A 24,861-nucleotide genomic window follows, 5' to 3' on the forward strand; every position below is an offset into this window, starting at 1 on the left:
TGGGATAGGGCAGGAAAGTTATAATGACAGTTCAGACTCATTTCCAAAGCCATTGCTGAGGGCTAGATTTAGAAATGAAGAAGACTATAATCAATCAGCTGTAACTTCTGAAACAATTATCAGAGGGGTAGCCATGTTAGTCTGGATCTGTAAAAGCAGCAAAGAATCCTGTGGCATCTTATAGACTAACAGACGTTTTGGAGCATGAGCTTTCGTGGGTGAATACCCACTTCGTCAGATGCACGTAGTGGAAATTTCCAGGGGCAGGTATATCTGAAACAATGACAAGGCATTTTAAGAATTACATTGATATTGCTCGGTCTAAAAGAAACCACAGACAAATTAAATAGGGCATACATTATACAAGAGTATACCATTAATTTTTTATAAAGAATAGTTTATCCTGGGAAGACCAGAATTATGGCTTTTGCCTACAAACATAATCAAACAGGTAAAAAAGACACAACAACATAGATTTTATTATTATTACTATTATTATACATGTTAAAAATGCAACCACATCAAAATAGAATACACAGTTAAAAAACTGTTGCAGAGGACATAAGAAAATAGTGTGTATATATTTTATATATAAAAATCTACAGTATTTACTAGTGTTGATACATATTTTGGAGCAGTCCCAGGCTGCTAGCACAAAGTAAATTGTACAGCTTTATTTATTATGAATCACAGAACCATGATTAAAACTTTGGGATTATTACACTTAACCACATTATATACATACATTGCTAAGCTGCTGTAAGCAATCAGATCTAAGGTAATCCCAAGTAATATTCATCATCTCAATTTCAGTTTAGAGTTTTTCAGTGTAATGCTTAGCTACTGTTCCTTCACTGCAGTTCGCAATCTTTAAAATATGAAACTGCCCAGGTCATTACAAATTACACCGCTCATTATATACACAAAAGTAGTGTGTGAAATATACTAAATGTTACTTCCATTTTTAAAAAAAACAAACATTTTACTTCTGTACCTTAAAACCTAGACAGCTAACCTGCAGCAAGAATAGGCACTACAGCTCATTTTTTAAAAGAAAAATTTATCTGTTTTCTAGTGTTCAATGTACTCAGCTAACGCACCTCAAGAAAATGCAAATGACAAAAAACTCCCCAAACAAAGACTGATTTTTAAGTGTCCCAGAACCTACCAGTGTTTTGGTATTTAAGTGTTATAAATCTTTTCGGTTAAAAGCTCTAAGGACTTAGTCTTGCAAAAGGTCTGTCACCCTCAGCTCTCATTAACTTCAATGAGAGTTCAGAGTGCTTGGCAATTCCTACATTCAGCAGCTCACAAGACTGCACCCCAAGTATGCCACTTAACCTGCATTTTTTTCTTTTCACAGTGGATGAAAGCCAAGGAGAATGTAGAGTACAAAAGGCTGCAAACACTAATTTAAAAAAATATTGAATTACAAAGAGTCTATTAGGTGTCTTATTAACAGTCAGGGTTGCACATCACACAATCTCTCAACGGCCTGACAGTGCAACAGCACTTGCCCAACCCTGGACATGAACCTATTGCTTTCTGGAAAAAGGAGGGCAAAAGCAAAACATGTCATTGAACTGACATTATGGGAAAGAGCATTGAACGCATTCGTATAGCACTACGGTTGCCAATTTTGGTTGGATGTATTCCTGGAGGTTTCATTAGATGACAGTCTTTAATTGAAGATTAATCTTTAACTCCTGGAGACTCCATGACAATCCTGGAGGGTTGGCAACCCTACACTGCACACAGAGGGTGAAAATAGCTACACAACCCCCATGTTCGGCCCCCAAGTTTCAAGTGACTGGCAATACTCTTATACCAGTAAGAGGTCTGTTTGGCAATCCAGTAGCTCACACCATGACTGGTTTGCTAAGTAAGACCCCATGGTAAGGCTGCATGCCGTGAGAATGCAGCACCACTTCTGCTTCTAGCATTGTATACAGTGTGCTCAAATAGTTCAGAGGACTTATATGGGAACAAAAAGCATTGCTTTGCAACATTGCATTTGGGTACAAAGGTACAGATTCCGTGCTGAAAGTTCATCCATACCCTAAAGTCTTGCTACACTCAGACTGCCCTGATTTTAAGCACCATTTGTCGGCCAGATCGGAGCAACGCTCTTTTTGGCTCCATGGTTCTGCTTGTCTGTTCCTTCTGGCTGAGGGAAAGGCAAGATAGCAGCCAAAGGAATGGAGATTAACTGGGAAATAGCATCCCATGTAAGATTACATTAACAACCCAGAGCATCTCTCCAACTTCAATCAGATCCTGGGTTACTGAGGCAGTTTGTATATAAAGACAGGAAAGGCCACCCAAAATGAATGGGTCATTTATCAAATAAATTACGAAGAAAATAATTAAACTAAAATAAAATACTTCACTAACCTAGCCCAAGAGTAAATGCATCTACATTTTAGCCTCTTTAGTTCTTCTCCAGGTACATGTTTGTGTATTTGCACAAGCACACTTACTGCATTGTAATGTCAGTCAAAATACGGCTTGCAAATGTGTTACAGTTGCTAGACAGAAAGATCATAGCTCTGTGCAAATTATTTAAATTTCAGAAACATGGTAGTGTTAGATACATTTTGCAGATGACTCTACTGCTATTGCTATGTTTATATGCATCAGATCCCTTTCAATAGGTTCAATGCAAGTTTAAAAGCTCAACTACTTTTCAGCCAAAGTTTAAAATGGCTTTGAAATAATGTTATTACTTTATCAGAGAATTGCATGAACTGCCCACATTCTGTATAAAATACTGACTTGGACAATTATAAACACAGCAATATATATCTAATGGTTTCAGTTCTTGCTTTTTAGTTAGCACTGATTGATTCTCACAGAAGCACTGATTCATGCATAGACATCCCATCATTTTGGTTTCTGTAGTGCTGGGCAGGGGCTGGTGGGCCTGAATATTGATATTGTGCTGAACCATGTTCTTCCAAGGTTGGTGAAGTCCTATATCTTATTGGACTATCCACAGAAACAGTTGGAAGATTATGGTCCTGAATAGATGTTGGCTGACAGGCTGCATACTTCTGTAAGTTGCCCAAGTGGCTTTGGTTAGCCTCTTGGTTCCAAGGCTGCCTATATATCTCATGTCTATACATATAAGCAGCATCCGGCCTCTTTCTGTTGTCTGGCAAATAATCCACTGGAGGAATTATAAATTTGACACCTGAGGGTGATCTAGAGTTGCCAGGATAGGCATCAACAGGTAAGACTTCTATTCGACTAGAAGGTGGAGAAATAGCATTTTGACGATTGGCAGGATAAGAGTTCATATGTGGTTTATCTGGAGAAAAATCTGTTGAAAAGATAGAACCATATGGTCTACCAGAAGTGTTGGTTCGGTTCCCATGATTATACTGTGAAGGTACAAAACTTACACTAATTGAGCTGGAGGCATGCTTTGGAGTGTTTCCATGGTACACAGGTGGGTTACTATAAGATGGTGGTGGCTGTTTAACATTTGATCTGTGATCTGACCCATCAGACTGAGATGAATATCTTGGGCTTCTCAGTTGGGAACTGACGGCATAATTGTTGGATATTTTTAGTGGGCCAGGAATTTTTGCACTTTGCTTTCTAGGACTAGTAGAGTATGTTACATTCCTGGGACTTTGCGGATGAGCTCTTTCTAGCATCTCCTCAACAGGATTCTCATTCTCATGGTCAACACCAGGAATATTGTCATACTGCGATGCGTTAGACTCTCGCTTACCTTCATCAGCATCCAAACCCCTCATCTTTTGCTTTACATTCAATGGCTGTGGTTCACCAGGACTTGGTGGCGTGCCTGAAATAGCATGGTTTACTGACCTACCTTTTACCTCCACGGTAAGTTTTGTAGTCTTTTCAATAACTTTGATATCTGAAGGTTTATTCCATTTAGGTACAAATTCCCTTCTTGTATCTGAAGTAGCATTAGAATTTTGGTTAGCAGCTGCATTGTTATATTGTCTAGAACTGTCTTGTACTGTTGACTGAGGCTTTTTTCTGATATCTACATCATTCTTAGATAGCTCACTCCGGACTACTGGTCCAGGCTTTTGTTGTTTTAAAGAAGGCTTCTTTTCCAGTGAATTAATTCTTCGGTTATTTGGTGAATCTTCTTGTACTTTTTCAGGAGATAGTCTCCTTTCTGTCCTTCTTCTTGTCTGTGTTCTTGAAATACTAGTGTTGCTCTGTCCATTGAGCATATGAGTAAGATTAAGCATGGCAGGCTGAGGTTCCAATGGAATTTGTCCCAACAGCTTCTTTGGAAATTCATCTTCTTTACCTAAAAAATAAGTAATAAAGTAAACTGAAGTTTCTTCATATGGAACTCTGCATGTGTGTTAAACACTTACACACACAAAATACATAAAAGACAAAAGTCTAGACAACCAAATTCAACTCTGGATTTAGATCTCAGACCCAAAATTCAGTTATATTTGGAGCTAGGGTTTTTTTTCTGGTCAATAGATAATGTCCATATATATTTAAAGGACATTATACATATTTTATATATCTTTGACAGGAGTTTATCAGCTCTGAAAATCAGACCACTTATTTAAGTGCCTAAATATGACTTTAGGTACACTTTGTCTAAATTCCTATCTTTTATAGTTGCAAAGATACTAGTAGAACTAAATATGCACTCAATACTGCATTGATTGTCTTCATGAGTCAGCAGCAGCTATCCTGCTGCTCAGAGTTTTCCCAAGCACTAGAGTACAATTAACAAGATCCGGGTCTGTTTTACCACTGTTACACTGAAAATTGTGGAAAGAAGTGCAACTGAGAAATGTCATGTCATTTTTACATTACTGCTGCTTGGGAAAGCAATTAGCAGTGGAGTACTGGCGTCTTCATGGAGGGGACCCTCTTCACCCCCACAAAAACCTTGCGTGCATGAGTAGATTAAGAAGTCCCATTCTACCGAAGTAGTTATGAGGCTCTGGAGGAAGGGGAAAGTGATAGCTGTTTCTACCTTCCAGAAGATAGATAGAGAAGGAAGATTTCAATTTTATTAGTAATCTTCTACATTGAGTCCATAACAGGGGTTGAGGGACAAAACCCTGTTAAGAATCCCAGTCCCATACTCCTTCTCAGCAGCTGAAGGTGAGCTGCTGGGTTTCTCACAAGGCCATTATCCTTGAGCTCATACTTCTTCCTTATTGAAATATGCCTATTAGGTTTAGGTCACTGGCTTGCAGCTGTCTGGCAAATTTTTGAAGCCCTTTATCTCTCTCTCTCTCACACACACACACACACGCACCCTAATGACCCCAGAGGAGTGAGAAATAAATCTAGCACACAAATGCTTGTTTCTTAACTTATACTAACAAAGTATGCAATCAGGTGTGCAGTTATGCTAGACAACTATACCATGCAAGGTGAAACACAAAGCCAAGAGACTTCAAAACACAAGAAAAATGGGTACCCAGTGTAGCTACGCAAAGTATGCAAGATCTTCTATTTTTTAAACATAGATTTTTTGTTAAACACTGAACAGTAAGTTCACTAAAACTGACTAATGGTTACATTAGATAGTTACATTTAAATGCTTTGTCAGCCAGTCAGCCTCTTTTCATAATGACCCTATTAAATATGTACAGTATAGCTAAAAGATTATGCTTATCACTTTCATTTTTTAAATTCAGTTCTTTTTATGGTCATTGTAGTAAGAAGAGAATTTATTTAAATATCTAGGTACTACTAAGGTCCCCATCATCACAGAATTTGAATGCTAAATGGAAACACTAATATTTCTGTTCTGACAAGTATCAGAGGGGTAGCCGTGTTAGTCTAGATCTGTAAAAACAGCAAAAAATCCTGCGTCACCTTATAGACTAACAGACGTTTTGGAGCATGAGCTTTCGTGGGTGAATACCCACTTCGTCGGATGCATCCGACGAAGTGGGTATTCACCCACGAAAGCTCATGCTCCAAAACGTCTGTTAGTCTATAAGGTGCCATAGGATTCTTTGCTGCTTGTTCTGACAAAGATGGCAGTAAAAGACAACAGCATTTACTTAAGAGCAGCATATAAGTGGAGAGTTCTCTTTTGGTTATGAGCACAACATATCCTACATCATTCAATGTTTAAATGTCAGTCTCTTAAGGGGACACTATATTCCAGACTGCAACCATGTAAAAGACTTAATTATAAACCGAGAAATGACAGCTATACAGCCTTTCTGATAATGTCCATATGACTATTTATATCAACGTTTCTGTTCAAATTACTCTCTCCTTTCAGCAGTCAGAGCTATTTTCCCATTCTAAATTAATACTGGTAAATAAGTCTTATTTCCACACCTCGTAAAACTGTAGCTTCCCTACTTACGCACAGCAATTTCTTTCATATTATAAATAGAAAAAAGTTAAGTATGTAATTTTTAAATGCATCCCCCACACAATCTGTCTGAAAACTTGCCTGTAACTTTTAAAAATCAGACAGGATAGCCAAATAAACTCTATCATATATCAGCTTACTAAGTAAAAACTGCAAGGACAGAAAAAAAAAAGCCCTGGATTTGCTGAAAAATTATATAGAAAAGCTATGTAAAATCATTGGTAGAGAAATAATTTAGTGTTTTGATCCTCATTGCTGCACTAGAGACACAGGACCATGCAACTTTCGTCTATCACTGGAAAATCTGAAGTTAAAAGTTAACATCTCATCACCACCAGTTACTTGTATGAACAATTCATTCTGTGTCTCTGTATAGTACACCTGAACGAACACTCAGTTGTCTCTCTAAAACACGGATCATCAACCTTTGGTATGCGGCCCTACAGGTAAGCACTCTGGCAGGCCGGACCAGTTTGTTTACCTACTGCTTCCACAGGTTCGGCCAATCGCGGCTCCCAGTGGCCACGATTCACAGCTCCAGGCCAGTGGGGGCGGCGGGAAGCAGCAGCCAGCACATCCCTTGGCCCGCGCCGCTTCCCGCAGCCCCAATTGGCCTGGAGCCACGAACCACGGCCACTGGAAGCCACGATCAGCCAAACCTGTGGACGCAGCAGGTAAACAAACCGGCCAGGCCCGCCAGGGTGCTTACCCTGGCGAGCCGCATGCCAAAGGTTGACAATCCCTGCTCTAAAATATAGTGCTTAGAAGTATTAATAGCCTCATGGAAATTGTATAAACAATAATATGAGTTCATTCTTTGACAGCTGATTCTCATTAGAGGGGGATGGCAGAAACTGAGATTATCACTGGATAGCACATAGGAACTGCCATCAATGATCAGGGCCACATCACGCTAGATTCTGCATAGGCAAATAAAAACAATTTACAGTCTAGGTGTCAGACAGGAGGTGACAAGTGCACAAAACAGAAACATGATGAGGGTGGGAGAGATGACAAAGTAACAAAACGAGAGTTTAACAGAAAAGTCTCTGTTTCTTACTTGCCTAACTAATGCCAGTTTCATAGTTGTTGTATGCTGGTGGTCACTCTCAATGTGCTCCAAATGAAGTCTACAATGCTGTGTAAGGTCAAACTTACCCCCTGCCTGAGGTCTTGCTGCACTGCTAATTTAAAACAAACGTCAGCCTAAACTTAATCCTTCCAGCCTGACTGTTCTTAAGTTTCCTCGTGTCTATCACTGGCTTCACTCTAATTAAAAGGTCTCATAACTTGGCAGAGTTAACAAGCTTCCTGCCACAGTCAGAAGAATTCACTCAGCTTATTTATGCAGGGCACTAACTCCTGCTAACCTGACAGGTCACAGAAGAGTCCAGCATCCCTATGCAGAGTGGTGGATCGTACCACTCTGTTACAGTTATATTTCAAAAGACAGTAAGTGAAACTTGCAAGTTGAAGATTAAGAAAATAAAGTTAAGTTGAATTGTTTTCCCACAAATTTCCAAGCCACAGAAAAAGGCACAGAAACTATGAAGGGGCTAATAGAAAATCCATAAATGTCTTAGAAAACCTGAATCAGCAAGTGCACTCAAATCACACAGACGACACGATTAGTAAGAAAGAACTGATTGCTCTTCTGCATGGTTTTGGTTTTTTACAATCCATATAGAATACATAGAAACTATGATGACAGGTGCTTTAAGAATGCTGAGAGATTCCTTCATAAAGATGGCTTTCCAAGACAATATACTGAACACTACATCACACAGTTAAAAACTGTCCCATATTCTTCTTGGGGTGGAATTCACTCCCTACAGAGGCTCTGCAAAACCTTTAAATCATTTATGTCCCACTTATGCCCTCCAACTAGGGTGTATGCAGAACTTAAGACCTTGTGCTTGTTTTCTACACAGGGATGAATTTCACCCTTAATAAATATTCCAACACTAGAGCTATATGTCATTAGTTTTTCCCATCTTATTTGTCTCAATGAATTTTTTTAAATTAAGAAGTGCAGCATTTCACAAAAACAAAGCACTTCTGTGTAACACTAAACTGTCTATTTTAATGATAAGAATGAAGTCTGCATTGGGAAGTAAATACATACAATATGCCCTTCAAAAAAAGTTTGTGTAAATTATACAGAAGTGATCTTGGTTTTATGAGCTGTTAAGTAGTTTGCAACTTTCAGGTGATCCATAAGGAGTTATGGGATGTTGTAACATGGCCCACCAGTAATGTAATTTTAACACAGATAATTTAACGTGCTTGTATGCAATAAACATCTTAAGAAAAAATGGTCCTCCTTTGTCAATAACGTCTTCCATGCTTGAAATGTAACTATTCAATCTATTTTTAAACAATAAATAGTTGCATTCATATTTAAATATGCATTCCAGAGCTCTTCCAGTACCTACATCAATGCTTTCTGTATTTGCATATACACATTTAAAAGCATCAACTGTTTCCTCTTCTCTTTCAGTCTTGAAGAAATTCACAGAGCAGATTGGAATCCTTTGAAATGTGCTTGGTTGAACAATAAGTTTTCGGTTTTTTTAATTAGACATACTTAAGGTCTCTTAATTACCATTAAGCTTTCATAAAATCCAAGTGAGAATATTGCAGACATTTTTTATTGAATTCTACATTGCTTTGAAGATGATTTTCTGTAATCTTTCTTGCATGGTTCACAGTAACAGAGTGCATTAGCACTGGTGTGTGTGGTTTATATGATGTATGCACTAACCTGAATTATAGTTATAAAGAGGATGTCAGGACAACCCTACACCATAATATTAGTTATGGAACACTATTGTGAAGCTGTTAAACTTTAGAATGAATGCTAAGACCAGAGTAGCAGCCAAAATGTTCCAAGCCTACAACTGTTCTTCAGAAAGATAAAACCATGGGCATTCTAATAACGTGATACCAGGCTTTAGCGTCCTATGATTTGATGATACTGGAGCATAGAGTCTGCACAGAAACAAAAGATAAGATATAGGATGAAAAAAGACACAGCTTTATATCTTCATCATAAAGCCTCCATGCAACACAAATTAACTTGGCCTCACACTCAAACGTCGAAAATCTTGTCTGGATCAGTCAATAAAATTTGTACTCCAGATACAGCCACTTTACTAAACTCTGTTAGCTATGCTCTGTTTTCCTAACAGGCAAAGCAGCAAAACACATACCTGAATCCTAGGCTCAGTCATGCTCAGATTAACATTCACTAAGGTTTGCCCATCTCTTACCATAACACAATCCAGGCTAAAGACATCATCAAAAGTGATAAGGTAGTGGCATGGACCAATAACAAGAATCTTACAGCATAAAGGTATATTCCAAACCACTGACACCTCCTACAAAAAAGCACTTTGTTTTAAGCTATAAAATATGTGTTTAAGATCTACTAGAAATCAACACAACATCAAACAGAACAGACGATATTTAATTAGGGTGTTGGTCACTCCCAGTAAATCCACAATCAATCAATCATTCTTAGGGGCTACCAACTGCAGTAGATTGCCAAGAATAATTTATTGTCCCTGAAAACAATAAGAGCTCTTAAATTAACCTAAAATTAAAGAAAATGAAATCCTTTGAGGAACATGAAATAAAAACAGGAAGAATAATTTGCACACCCATCACCATGCATATTAATACAAATATATATGGCTCAAACTCAGAAAGAAAGCATGCAAATCATGTACACGAATGTTGTGAAAAAGCCAGAGATAAAATACCAGGAGACACTTGGGGGGTAGTAGCGAACAGGAAGACCACGATGTCGGCTGCTGGTAGGAACAGAGCAAAAAGAAAAACAGGTTCATATCCTCACCTTTAAGAAAAGAAAACTGAGGAAAAAAAAAAAAACCACCCAGAGTGAAAGAGCAAGCAAATAACCATAGAAACAGAGAGAGCGCGCACAGGCCCCTCTGCTGAGAAAAAGTATGCAAATAAAACATCTCATGACTTGTCACAGTAACATGCCAAATATTCACTTGCAAGTTCTGCATCATGTTCCACCACACTTCAGCCTAAAGCTTAACCTGCAGCCTCAGCCACACTTTTACCTTGACCCCTTCAACTGTGATTTTTAAGCTCAATTGCTAAGAGTCCCCAGATCTGAACACCTAAGAATTAGCAACAGGGTGTTCTCAGTGTTGCTGCCTTAACTGGAATTTGTTTCCACCATTGGTCCAAAGATTGAGTTTACTACTAACATTCAGGGCACACTCACTTGTTTGACTGCAGGGCACATTTTTATCATGTTAACAGTTGTTTCTGGGCTGGGAATTTTTATATAGTTTACAAAAGGTCTAACAAATCTTCTCTTTAAGATGCATTTGCCCCAAAAGATAATATTAATAGGGCAACTGAAAAAAACAGAAAATATGAAGTGGAAACTGTCAGCTGGCAACTGTTTTGGTAGCAATAATTAACATTATTATTGCCCAAATGTGCTGGTTTTGTTTTCTGGAGCTTTCTGGGCAACTGGATTTTTCTAAGCCTGCCACTATTAGATGCACAATGAGGTGTGAAATTGTATTCTTCCTCCTTCTGCTCCCCTTTAACATACCAAGAAACTAAACAAAACGTTTAATTATTGGGCCTTCCTCAAAAGGAATCTGATAGAAACTCTGCATGAGAAACTGCACAGTTGATACTGTGCCATTTTTTTTATGGATGCGTGTAACAATTTGGTTATCCTGTGTCTAAAGTTAGGGGAGTCCATGCAGCATCAGTATCAAAACCAGAGAGAGCAGCAAAAAACGGGGGGAAACAAAGGAGCCAATATAACTAGTCCTAAAATGATCTGAAATTAGAGTCACATTAAAAGGGTTTCTATTCTACTGACTTACTCTTGATCTAAAAAGTCTCTGTCACCACCCAGTGGAAATCAATCCCAACTACAAGACTTTACAGATTAATTGCTTCAGTAGGCACTAACAGCTTCTTGAACTGAATAACAGACATATAATTGGAGGAAAGTGCTTTAAGTGCTCTCTCCGGTGAAGAACAGTCTAGTTCTTAATTTCAGCACAAGCATATACACACACTTTGTTCTAATACAGTTTTCGGGCATGGTAAAGGGTCAGAAAAAGTATTCAGTTAAAATGACATCTTGGTATTTTGTGCTTATTTACCATCAGTGCCTTTCTCCAACTTATTTGCTCCATTTACAAGTCAAAAAGGATTTTTTAAAATGTTACTGCTTGTATCGGAAGTTCAAGCTGCTATCAGAAAGTCAGACTAGCTTCTTGCTCCTCAGAATGCCATCATCAACAAAAGGGGATTCTGGACTTATAATTTGGATGGCAATTTTGATGATGGAGCATGAGGTAGATGAGAACACACAGTTTGCTCTTCTGTAGCTATATTAGGTTTGCAGTGCTGATGGTCGCAGAAACTCACTTTATAATTATAAACATTTGTATTTAGATTAAAAACAATGCAATTAATGAAAAATGCTTAACAGACTTCCAGGATAGTTTTGTGTCAAACCAAAGTGACTTTTTATAGTCATTTTCTAGTTATAATCACATTACATTTTATGTCACTAGTTCTTACATTTCTTGAGAAAAATTGCACTGAAAGACTCGGTAAAAAAACCTGAATCACCACCAGCTGCATCATAATTTCATTTATAGTGATATAAAAATGTGCAAACTAAAGAGGTCAAGCAATAAAAGATTTTTAAATAGTGCAGAACCAATATATAAAATTGCTGGAAATAACACCATTCCATGCCTTACTATCCTTTTATAACATCAGAAAATACACATCAGACAAGCACTAGCAAAATTATAGGAAACACATGATAGAAAGGTATTTTGGTTTAGTTGGTTAATAAATAAAATGCAATACAAAAATTAAAAAAATAGCTACGTTTGTTTTCTCCAAACATATAAGTGAAAAATCCCAAATTCTTCTGAAACAAAAAACAATAGATGCATAGCATCAGAAACAGTACATCAAGCAGAGTTTCATAATTTTGTTGCCTTACTTGTCAGTGTCGTAAGATGTATTTCACTGTAACATTTACAGCTAATGGCATACATCCTTTGACAGATTATCACTAAAATATTACATACATGGCTGCAGAATTCATAGAAAAATATTAAACTGAAAAACAAAATCTGTGAAAAACATAATACATAATATTCAAACTTCCCACCAATTTTTCCCGCATACAGAAAAGTTGGGTGCAACTGAGGCAGCCAAACCTTAAAGCAAGGGTTACTACACACAGAGAGTGTAAAATGACTAAGCGGACAAAGGCAGATTCTAAGTTTGGAATTTGACAGAAATAGTGCCTATGTAAAAGTGGAGCAGTGCCTATTAGATGACCTCAGGAGAAATTTTCAGCTACTTTAAATTGGTGTAGCTCCACTGAAGGCTTCACAGACACAAAGAAATGTGAGATTTGGGTCACAGGATGATTTTTGGGCCACTTTTGTACTTTGTGGATCACAATATGGATGGTAGGTTGCCGCAAGAGTAGACTTCAGGATCTTCGAATTTTGAATTCTGACCTGACTGACTTGTTCAGGAACTTTAGATTCAGGATCCAGTTTCCACCCAACTGCCTAAGGTCGACAGAGAAGGTGGAGGCAAGCCTCTTGGAAGCACATTGCTTTTGTTACTAGTTCTACTGAGAATAGGTGGGAAGTTATTCCCATCATTTAGGAGCAATTCGAAGGATTTTTTGACACCGGGCAAGTAAAGAATCTGTGTTGAGTTTTTTTGAACTCAGTGGCATAACTCAATGAGTTACTTCCATTACCCATTGATCTACGTAGCAAAGTACCCACAGAGTAACAGCCTGTTCCAAAAGGGTCCATCAGGAGGATGGAGACTCAAGTCACGCAGACTTAGAGGTAGTGTGTATTATCAGATTTTAGAAGTTGTTCCTTGGCCGTGTACCCCTCACTACATTGCTATGGCCCCAGGAGATGTTATTTTCTCTTCTGCTAAGACTGTTTGAGAGAGTGCAGAGGAGAAATCTCAGAAGGGTTGCTTGCCTCTACATAAGCATTTGTAGTCCTCCTCCTGGTGGCTTGATGAAAGGAGGGGCTTGAAACTATGAGGCATCTTCAGAAGCACTCCACATTCCTAAAGCTTTCACCAGGTTAGCAGAGGCCATCCTGGCACAGATTCATTCACAAGAGGATTCTGCCAGAAAGGTTAAAGATCTGCAATCTGCTCTATGAACAATATTCCTGGCTTTGGTCTTCAACATTTCAGTGGGTGCCCTATGCTTTATGGCTAGCTCCATGGCAACTAACTTGATTGTGATCTCATTGTGCTCCTGTAACTTGGATGTTCACACTAAGTATTTAATGGCTTCATCTCAATACACGTAGGCAAACCATTTAAACAAACAAAAAAAATAATCAAAACAAATATTGACATTTTTCTGCCTCTTCATCTCCCTCCCCTTCTTCTGAAGAAAGGGAGCTCTTTGGCTCTGAGTTTAAATCCATGCAAGAAGAAACCAAGGGAATGCTGTTCCAGGAGGAAACTTGCATTACTTTAGAGTGCTGGGCCGAGTTAATACCTTTTTTGATATCTGACCACAGCCTGCCCAAATAAGGTGTCTGGATTTTCCTGTACTAACAAAGACTGACAGATGGAGAATTCCAGTGAGCTTAATTAGTTCTGGATGACTGATACTGACGCAGTCTATTGAAGGCTTATTTTTATGTTCATTTTAAATCGTTTTTAGTTCATAACAATTAAAGGTGTAACTGTTGCTCAGTGCAAGAATGTAAGAAAGGAAGTGGTATTTCTCTCCAATTTTAGTTGAGGGAAAAAAATAAAACAAACATGTTTTTTTCCCCAGACTAATGGATGCTTACATGACCAGACTAGTTTTTCTATGCATTGCTACATGGCATATAGTGATTTGACAAGTTTATGTAAAAAAATAAATAAATAAAAAGGCTAAAGATCATGCAAGTAGCAGAATCAGACAGACAGATATTTGCGTAAGGTTAAATGTCTAGAGAATGCTGAGAGCCTGTAGAAAAATATTATTGCCTGAAGACAGTGATTAGAAAAACCAAAACGATCAGAGTGAAGAAAAATCAAAGGCTTGTGAAATTCACATGAAGAACAAATGAGGCATCAGACTTACTCAGCTAAGGATAACAGGATTCAAATCTGCTAGATTTCTGAGGATTAGGATAAAGGTATTTTATATTTATTTTGTGAAAAAGTTGAGTAATATTTCCACTCACCCCAAACAAAAATATATCACACATACAGAGAGTTTCCCAGGCTACTAAGGCAGAAATAAAGAAAAATCCAAGTCTCCTCTCAGGGTAGAGATATGTGCCTTGCACCTCCATGGATCATCATTCCCCAGAGATATTTACTCCTAAATACTCCCTTCCTCTGTGATATATCAAACACTCAAATACATGTATCTCTAGTGCACACCTCACTCCCTTAAAGAACATGCCTGCTCCCTTCCCATGGGAGACCTAGGATTAGACACTTGTCCTATTTCACTACCGTCAGTGAGAACTTGGTATGAACCCAATCTTTCTTTCTGCTTTAAAGTGACACTCCAGGATGAGTGGGCAACAACAAGGCCTGAACCGGAGACCTCTGGATGTAAAAAGCAAGAGCTCCTACTGCCTGACCTAAAGAACCCAGCTTCTGTATCACAAAGGCTGTAGCCCTGTATAATCAGTGGTTCTCAAACTTTTGTACTGGTTACCCCTTTCACATAGCAAGCCTCTGAGGGTGACCCCTCCCAGAAATTAAAAACACTTTTTAATATATTTAACACCATTATAAATGCTGGAGGCAAAGTGGGGTTGGGGTGGAGGTTGACAGCTCGCGACTCCCCATGTAATAACCTCACAAACCTGAGGTGTCCCGACCCCCAGTTTAAAAACCCCTGCTGTATATGGAGTAGCCCCTAGAAGGGGGTCAGAGCAACACTGCATAAACATGGGTTACACACTGAAGAGAAGTATGATTTCTATCATGAGGAGAAACAGCATAGGAAGGTCTCCCTCAGTCTGACACTTCTCCTTCAGAACAAAATCAAATGGAAAGTGCTTTCAGAGTTAATTTTACTCCCACTGGAGCACACATCTGACTGGGAAACTTCACTTAGCCTCTTTCTCCTTTCAACAGGAATCTGAAAATGGGGAGAGAAGTCCTGTCCGGCCTGGTTCTTGATTCCCTCCTTCATCTTGAAGTAAGAGAGAATGAACACCAGTGTGTGCATATCTCCTGTATGATATAAACCCAGGCACATTCAAGCAGGCCGGGGGCGGAGGGTGAGGAGGGAGAGGTTAACAGGGTTCCCAAAGGGGAGGAATTGAGATCTCCAAAGCAGGGGGCTCTCATACTTCTGTCAATGCTCCATGGCTTTGACAGAGAGACCTCTGAGCTGAAGAGCTGTGCCTGGTCCAGCAGAACAAATACCATACTTGACAGGCTCCCTAACCTAGAAATACTGGATGTGCTGGAATTATTAGGTAAGGACGGACCCTACAACCAACTGCCCAGTTAGCTCACTCAACTGTCCCAACTCATTTGTTGATGGAGAACTAGAGTCCCCCATCCCCTGTGCACCAGGATGAGATGAGTTGCGGGGGGGAAACAAGTCCCCATCCTCTACCAGTACCCAATCATCCCTTTTCCAGCAGGGCTTCCTCTGCCTCATCAGAGTCCCGGGGATGCCAGGGTGGCGGAACACACACCAAGGGTTCTTGTTCTCCAAGCCTCCCTTCTCCACACTATTCCCTCTGATCATTCTCTCCCCTGATCTCCACCTCAAACATCTCCAGCTACTTCCATATTCCTGTACACCTCAGGGGAAATCAGGGTGGGTTGTTGACTCTGCAATATAGAACAACAGAATCGTAGGACTGGAAGAGAACTTGAGAGATCATTTAGTCCAGACACCTGAACTCATGGAAGGACTAAGTTATATCTAGAGCCACATGTGGCTCATGTGGGCTCACTGCGCAGCCCATGGGCAAGTGGCGGAGTGGGGCTGCTGGGTTCACCTCTTGCCGTGGGGGGGCGTACCTCACAGCCCCGCATGCACCGCGCTCCAACCGCCCTAATGGCCAGAACCAAATGTGTCTCCGTCTCCTGCTCCCCCAGTCTGGCATACAGCGAGTGGGTCACTTCTGGGGGCCTGCTAAGGCAGGAAGTGCTGGGCACAAGGCAGAGCTGGTAAGTGCTGAGCGAGGGGAGGGGCGCCCGGTCTGGGCTCGAGCCGCAGCTCAGGGGGTGAGGACTGGGCTGAGACCCCACCAAGTCCTCCCCTTCAGTTGGGGGTGGGGCAGCTACTATGCTGGTTGGTCCCAGGGTGGCCTCTGTGTTGATCGGGGGGAGAGTGGGGGCTGAACTGTCTGTGGGCAGCCAGGAAATCCCCCGGGGAGACGTACGTATGTACGTACGTGTGCGTGCAGCACCTGCCCTGCCCCAACTGCTGCCCTCTTCCCTGGTCTAGGGACCTTCCCCTCCCCAGCCCCTATCACACTGCCCCTGGCTCCCTGCAGTCAGGGCCAGTGCTTCCATTTAGGCGGCCTAGGCAATCGCCTAGGGCGCCAGGATTATTGGTGGGCAGCGTTTTGCTGGAGGGGGCAGCAGCAGCTCCAGTGGAGCTGCCGCAGTCGTGCCTGCGGACGATCGGCTGCTCACACAGCTCCAGTGGACCTCCCACAGCCACGACTGCAGCAGCTCCACCGGAGACAAGGGACCAGCGCGCAGGGCAGCGAAATTGCCATGTGCCTAAGGCGCTAAAACCCCTAGCGCCGGTCCTGCCTGCAGCCCCTGTGTGTGTTGGGTGGGGGGATGTGTTTCGGGGGGGGGGCTGGGGTGTTTCGGTGGGGCCGAGGGGGTTTGCCCCTCAGCTGTTTTCTTTGGAGCAATATAACCCTCACTGCTTTACGAGTTGTGCAGGTCTGATCTAGACCATCCCAGGTTTATCTAACCTGCTCTTAAACGTCTCCAATGACGGAGGTTCCACAACCTCCCCAGACAATTTATTCCAATGCTTAACCACACTGACAGTTTGGAAGTTTTTCCGAATGTCGAACCTAAACCACCTTTGTTGCTTATCCTATTAAAACTCTAGGAAATTCTCATTGACAAAAACTGAGTGCGACCCCCCCATAAATATATATATAAAAGTATTTTTAATATAACGCCATTATAAAAGCTGGGAGCAAAGCGGGGTTTGAGATGGAGGCTGACAGCTCGCAACTCCCCATGTAATAACCTCGGGACCCCCTGAGGGGTCCCACCCCCCCTCCAGTTTGAGAACCACTGAAGTAGACAGAACAAATAGGTGGGAGGGGGAAACTGCATGACGAAATTAATAATTTTTTTTTTTGGAGCACAGTTGAATAGTGTGCACTAAATAAAGTCTAGGGCCACACAGTGAACAAAGATAAAAAAAAAATGAGTGAGCATGTAATTAAAGACTGTATCACAATGCGTATGCAGGAGGCAGTCAAATTAATGTTGTCCGAGCAACCTTAATTCTGGCATTTCCAAAGTTTTGAGTGTTTGACTTTGCAACCTTAATAATATTCTTTTAACATATTTCTGTGTTATAATATAGCTATAGAGAGCTGTAAATAATCAGAAGATAATTTGAGATTTTTAAAGATGGAGGGCTCTTTTTTTAAAAGGTGAAAGAATATCTACGCAGAAAGGAGTGCTTCATTATGCAGTCCATACATAGCTCTGAAAGTAAAAATAACCCCTTCCTTTCTACTACAGAACAGAGACAAAGTTTCTGAGGGAAAGGAGGTGGTGAATCAGTTCAAGATCTAGAAAGGATGACTAGCTAGAAAGAATTTAAAGGGTGTTTTTCACCAAAAGGAGAATGTTTTGTTCCGGTTATATTTCGGGGGAATAGCAGTTCTGTGCAGTGGCTAATCTATAAACCAATATAGAACCCTGGACTGAAATTTGTTGGCTTGAAAAGTAAGCATCCCCTGATTTTTATCTTCTTGCTTGTAAACCTCTCTATTTTAAAAGTTAAACTTAATAAAAGTTAATTCAACACAGTTATCTGAACCTAGGAAGTTTAAGTGTTTTTCATATAAATGCAATTAAGTGCTAACATTTTTTTTTTTTTTTTAAACTGTAGCAGGCTCAGGATTCAAGGTGGCAGTTTTGTTTTGTAAAGCTAAAAGTCATTCAGATACAATAACCACTTTGTAGTGATGAGGAAGCAATGTATTCATGGATGTTAATGGCAGGCAATTAGCACTTTATAAGTGGGCAACTATATACAGTACTTAATTTGTTCAAAAAGTTCTTAAGGTATAGATCAGTATGTGTGGTGGAAGTTTCTTACCAGCTGCTGGCAGATCCAACTTCGCTCGTTTCAGTTCAGACATCGAATTTTGGAGCTGCTCTATTACAAAGTCATCTTCTAAGAAGAAATCCTTCGCTAGAGTCTCCTGAAGAAATTCTACAAGTTCTTCCATTTGTAATTTCAGCAGATGTTCTAGATTGGAACAGGAACATTATTGTGAACAAATACGTTTTTTGATAAAAAGTCAAAGAAAAAGTCTACTAGAGAGGTGAAATACCTTTATGGAGTCTTTAACAATTTTGCAAATAGAATTAAACACATCTAACTAATTAAACAAAAAAAAAATCACAGGCAGTTATTTTATACTAGACATTTACCATGCATGCTAAAAAACACACTCACACATTACTCGTCTAATATTTTCTCTCTTTTTTGTACCCATATATTTCTCTCTAGGTCAGTGTTTGAAAATTTAAAGCTGAGTCCTCCTTCAGAAAAATGAAATCTCATACTCCTAAAATTCCAATGAGACATTAAAATCTACAGATTTGTTTTCATTTACAAAGCTTCCATCCCCTGTCCCCCACCTTGGGAAATGGTTAATAATATACTTAATCTCCTTTTAAAATGCTTTGAAGAGCAGTGAAAATTTAAGACATTTAAGGTGCCCTCATTTGCAAATGAGTCAGTACTCATTGAAATGACTGTGGCAGTTTAGAGCAAGAGATTGTTTCAGGCTCTCTGCAGTTTCAGGTATGTATTGCTGCACCACTTACATTCAGGTTTATTCTGCAATCATAACAGCTAAACCCCAACTTTTTCTTTTATATATAAAAACATGAAAGCCAGTTCTACGCTTAAAAGTTTTACCAGAACAGCTATGTTAGGTAAGGGGGAGGATTTTTTTTTATGATGGTAGCTATACTGGCAAAAAACCTTCTGTAGAAGCAGTTATACTCGCAAAAAGGCATAATTTATTTTGCTCGCCGAATCAGAATAAGCTGTACCATCAGAAACACTTTTTGGACAGTATAAATGAGTCTACACTAGGAGGGTTTTGCTTGTGTAGCTATAAAAAAAACAAAAACTTTTAAGCACAGACAAGACTGAAAGCTGAGACTCTGGAGAACAAGTGAGAGGTTTGACCATGATGTCTCTTCTCTGCCTGCCAATATGGTCCATTCCTTGGTGCTTCCCCCATTTCCCTTCAGGAAACATTGCTCAAAAGGTACATCCACACAGCAACGAGACACCCATGGTTGGCCCATACCTGCCGACTTAGGCTCACGAGGATCATGCTGCAGGGCTGTTTCATTGCTGTGTAGACTTCTGGGCTTGCCCGGGCTGGACACTGGGCTCTAGGAGCCTGTGATGTAGGAGAGTCCCAGAGCTCGGGCTCCCACCTGAGCCTGGAAGTCTACACAGCAATGAAATGGCCTCACAGCTGGAGTCCAATGACCTGGAGCCAGCAAGTATGGGCCAGACACGGGGGGCGGTTTTTGCTTTGTTTTTTGCTGTCTAGACATATTCCAAGAGTTTCTGATATTTTTACGTAGTGAGGTGCTATAATGAACATACACTGAAAAGGCCAGTCAGGGCTGGATTTCCCAATAGGCAGACTAAGTATGTACTTAGGGGACCAGCAAAGCAGGGGTACCCAAAAAAAAAAAGTTTAAAAAAAAATTGGTATTTGATATTTCAAAAAAATCATCGAAGTAGTCATCATGGGAAAAATCAGAACTTTGTCAGACTTCCTTACACTTCACTACACACTCTTCCCCTGTTTTTCTGTTCTCTTTTTATTACTGATCCCCATTTAAGTGGGGGGGGGGGGTGCATCCTACTAACGTAGATCGAAATCATGTGATGAAATCAGATCCTGTCATGTATTGCAATAAATTTATGTTTTATTATCAATATATTTTTCTGAGTCATACATACTTGATTCATTTTTTTCATTTTTCATTTATTTCATTTATAAATATATAAATAAATAGTGCACGTTGTGTAATATTTTTTTTTTAAAGTTCAGATAACTGAGATAAGGGGCAGGATGAAACATAACCAACCGAGTGGAGCACAGAAATGTAAATAGGCAGGAGAAAAGAAACAAAAAACTAGAGACATTTTCCAAAATCTTCCAAAGCCCACATCATTTTTCAAAGCGAATCCATCAGAAGGAACATCTTCTCTCAATACCACAGACATTGTTCCAAAACCTGTAGGTGTTTCAGAGACTGACCCTTCTTCTATTGGTGAAAAAAACACCATTCCAGAACATGTGGATGTGATCCTTTTCCAGGGATCAAATGACACATTTGGATCATTGCAGAATAGAAATTTCTTGAGCTTGTGGCTCTGTTTGACCCATTTTTAGCAGGCCATATCTCAAAATACGGGCATGCTGGCAAAAGTAACCCATCATACTTATCCAAGACAATATGTGATGAACTCATTGGTCTAATAAGTGACAAAGTTTGTTCAGCTATTGTGGAAGAAATAAGTACTGCTGGGTACTCCAGTTTATCTGTCGACTCTGCACCTGATCTTTCACATATTGATCAATTGAGTATTGTACAAAGATGTGCGTCTCCCACAGGTGGAAAACTAGTTGAACGATTTACAACATTCCTCAATTTGAAAAGCCACACTGGTGAAGAAATGGCAAATCAAGTACTGCATTATCTGTGACAAGTTTGCAAAACAGATTTCTCGAAGTGCAGAGGTCAATCTTATGACAATGCTGCCAACATGTCACGTTATCAAGGAATGCAGAAGAAGCTTCTAGAACATAACAAATATGCCACATTAATACCATGTGCTGCACACTCTCTCAATCTTGTTGGCTGCAGTGCTGTTGATTGTTTTCCAGTGGCAGTAAGGTTTTTCTCAACGGTCCAGTTACTTTATACATTTTTCTCTACCTCAACACACCGATGGGCAGTTCTTAAAACATATTTGGGCAATGATCGTGTGTTGAAATCTCTAATACTCGCTGGGAGGCACAAGCAGTGGCAACAAGTGCAATTCTGGAGTCCTACTCAAAGACTGTGGATGCATTAGAAAATATAGCTGCAGATCAATCACAAAAGGGAGAAACTATGTGAGAGGCAGAAAACATTGCAAACAAGGTGCAAGAACTAGAGTTTGTATTCATGTTGACCATGTGGAATGAAATTTTACACCACTTACCACACAAGTCAAGCTCTCCAAGAAAAAAAATTGGATTTGAAAACATGTGCAGACCTCTGTCAATCATTAGCAGACCACTTACACACTTTGAGGAATGATTTCAAAACATCTGAAGACATATCAAAAGATATCTGGCCTGATACTAACTACAAAGAAGCCCAGTCCCGCAAGCGAATCAGGGAAAAACAGGCAAATGATAGCAGTGCAACAGAAACAGCAGTGAGTCCTAGAGACAAATTTTGCGTAGCTACTTACTACACTATAATTGATACACTTGAAGCTCATATGAAGAGGAGAGGTGAAGTGTACAAAGTATCAAGTAGATTTTCTTTTCTAAACTTTATGGACTTATCTGATGAACAATAGTCACAAGGTTCCCAAAAGCTAGTTAAATCATATCCTGTTGACTTGAACATAAACCTCTGTGGAGAAGAGCGGCAGTTCCACGGTTATATGCACGCAAAGTTTAATGAAACAGGAAAACGAAATTCAATCACATTGATCTTCATGACACAATATTGAAAGATGGAATACACTGTGTATTTCCAAATGTAGCAATCGCATCTAACATTGATGATTACTAACTGCTCTGCAAAACGCTCTTTTTCACAGCTGAAAAGAATAAAAACTCTCAGGCCTGGTCTACTCTACCAGTTTAGGTCGAATTTAGCAGTGTTAAATTGAATTAACCCAGCACTCATCCACCGAACGAAACCATTTTTGTCGACATAAAAGGCTCTTAAAATCGATTTCTGTACTCCTCCCCGATGAGGGGAGTAGCACTGAAATGGACATTGATGGTTCGAATTAGGGTTAGTGTGGACGCAACTCGATGGTATTGGCCTGTGGGAGCTATCTCACAGTGCACCATTGTGACTGCTCTGGACAGCAATCTGAACTCAGATGCACTGACCAAGTAGACAGGAAAAGCCCCGCGAACTTTTGAATTTCATTTCCTGTTTGCCCAGTGTGGAGAGCTGATCAGAACAGGTGACCATGCAGTTCCAGAATCTAAAAAGAGCTCCAGCATGGACCATACAGGAGATACTGGATCTGATCACTGTATGGGGAGACAAATCCATGCTATCAGAACTCCGTTCCCAAAGATGGAATGCCAAAACATTTGAAAAAATCTCCAAGGCCATGATGGACAGAGGCCACAACAGGGACTCAACACAGTGCTGCGTGAAACTTAAGGAGCTGAGACAAGCGTACCAGAAAGCCAAAGAATCAAATGGAAGCTCTTGACAGAGTCGCAGACATGCTGCTTCTGCACTGAGCTGCAAGCAATTCTAGGGTGGGGCCGCCACCACTATCCCACCCCTGTCTGTGGACTCCGATGATGGGGTACTCTCAGTCGCCATACCTAAGGATTTTGCAGACGGGGAAGATGACGAAGACGAGGAGGAGGACGAGGTTGAGGAGACTACAAAGCACACCATTCTCCCCAACAGCAAAGATCTTTTTCTCATCCTAAGTGAAATACCCTCCCAACCCTCCCAAGGCGGTATCCCGGACCATGAAGCCATAGAAGGGACCTCTGGTGAATGTACCTTTGTAAATATAAAACATGGTTTAAAAGCAAGCGTTTTTTTAATGATTAATTTGCCCTGAGGACTTGGGATGCATTTGTGGCCAGTACAGCTACTGAAAAAGTCTGTTAATGTGTCTGGGGATGGAGCGGCAGGAAGATCAGAGGATGCATGAAGCAATGCTGGGGCTCTACTGCCGGAACAAACGGACATGATCCGGCGTCTGGTGGAGGTTCAGGAACGTCAGATGGAGAGACTGCTGCTGCAGCCCATTTAACCATCCTCCCTCCTCCCCATGTTCCATAGCCATCTCCTCACTCAGATGCCCAAGAATGCAGGGGGGTAGGCTCCAGGAACCCAACCACTCCACCCCACTGGTCAGAAGGCTGTCATTCAACAAGTACTGAAGTGGCCTCTTCCTTTCCTCCTCCCCTCCTCACCCGGGCTACATTGTGAGTCATCTCTCTATTTTTTATAATCAATTAATAAAGAATACATGGTTTTTAAACGATAGTGACTTTAATTTTCAATCTTTGATCAAAGGGAGGAGGGCAGTTTGCTTAAAGGGAATTTTAGAGTCAACCAAGGGGGCGGGTTTTCATCAAGGTGAAACAAATAGAACTGTCACACGGTACCCTGGCCAGTCATGAAACTGGTTTTCAAAGCTTCTCTGATGCGCAGCACTTCCTGATGTGCTCTTCTTATCGACCTGGTGTCTGGCTGCGCGTAATTGGCCACCAGGCAATTTGCCTCAACCTCCCACCCCACCATAAACATCTCCCCCTTACTCTCACAGAGATTGTGGAGCAAGCAGCAATAACAATGGGGATATTGGTTTCACTGAGGTCTGTGAGTCAGTAAACTGCGCCAGCGACCCTTCAAACATCCAAATGCACACTCTACCACTATTCTGCACTTGCTGAACCTATAGTTGAACAGCTCCCTACTATTGTCCAGGGTGCCTGCATATGGCTTCACGAGCCAGGGCATTAAGGGGTCCGCAAGGATAACTATAGGCATTTCAACATCCCCAACAGTTATTTTCTGGTCTAGGAAGTAAATCCCTACCTGCAGCCGTTTAAACAGACCAGAGCTCCTGAAGACACGAGCGTCATGAACCTTTCCCAGTCATCCCACGTGGATGTTGATGAAATGTCCCTTGTGATCTACCAGTGCTTGAAGCAACATTGAAAAGTACCCCTTGCAGTTTATGTACTGGCTGCCTTGGTGGTCCAGTCCCAAGATAGGGATGTGTGTTCCGTCTATCGCCCCACCACAGTTATTCATAGATTCACAGACTCTAGCACTGGAAGGGACCTCAAGAGGTCATCGACTCCAGTCCCCTGCCCTCATGGCAGGACCAAATACTGTCTAGACCATCCCTGATAGACATTTATCTAACCTACTCTTAAATATCTCCAGAGATGGAGATTCCACAACCTCCCTAGGCA

General features: G+C 40.6%; 1 protein-coding gene across 2 annotated transcripts in view; it reads right to left on the minus strand.

Annotated features, from left to right (window-relative positions):
* Positions 1–471: 471 nt before the first annotated feature.
* The window catches only part of USP6NL (USP6 N-terminal like), a 239,015-nt gene continuing 214,625 nt past the window's right edge, over positions 472–24,861 (minus strand). For both annotated transcript variants that reach the window (XM_050936840.1, XM_050936841.1), the window contains exons 14-15: positions 18,726–18,878; positions 472–4,297 (exon numbers count right to left, since the gene is read on the minus strand). In XM_050936840.1, the coding sequence (XP_050792797.1) occupies positions 2,850–4,297; positions 18,726–18,878 (1,601 nt within the window). In that variant the 3' untranslated portion in view covers positions 472–2,849. The remainder of the gene's footprint in view (positions 4,298–18,725; positions 18,879–24,861) is intronic.

This window comes from Gopherus flavomarginatus, chromosome 1 (assembly GCF_025201925.1).
Source record: "Gopherus flavomarginatus isolate rGopFla2 chromosome 1, rGopFla2.mat.asm, whole genome shotgun sequence".
In the NCBI taxonomy this organism is placed as follows: domain Eukaryota; kingdom Metazoa; phylum Chordata; order Testudines; family Testudinidae; genus Gopherus; species Gopherus flavomarginatus.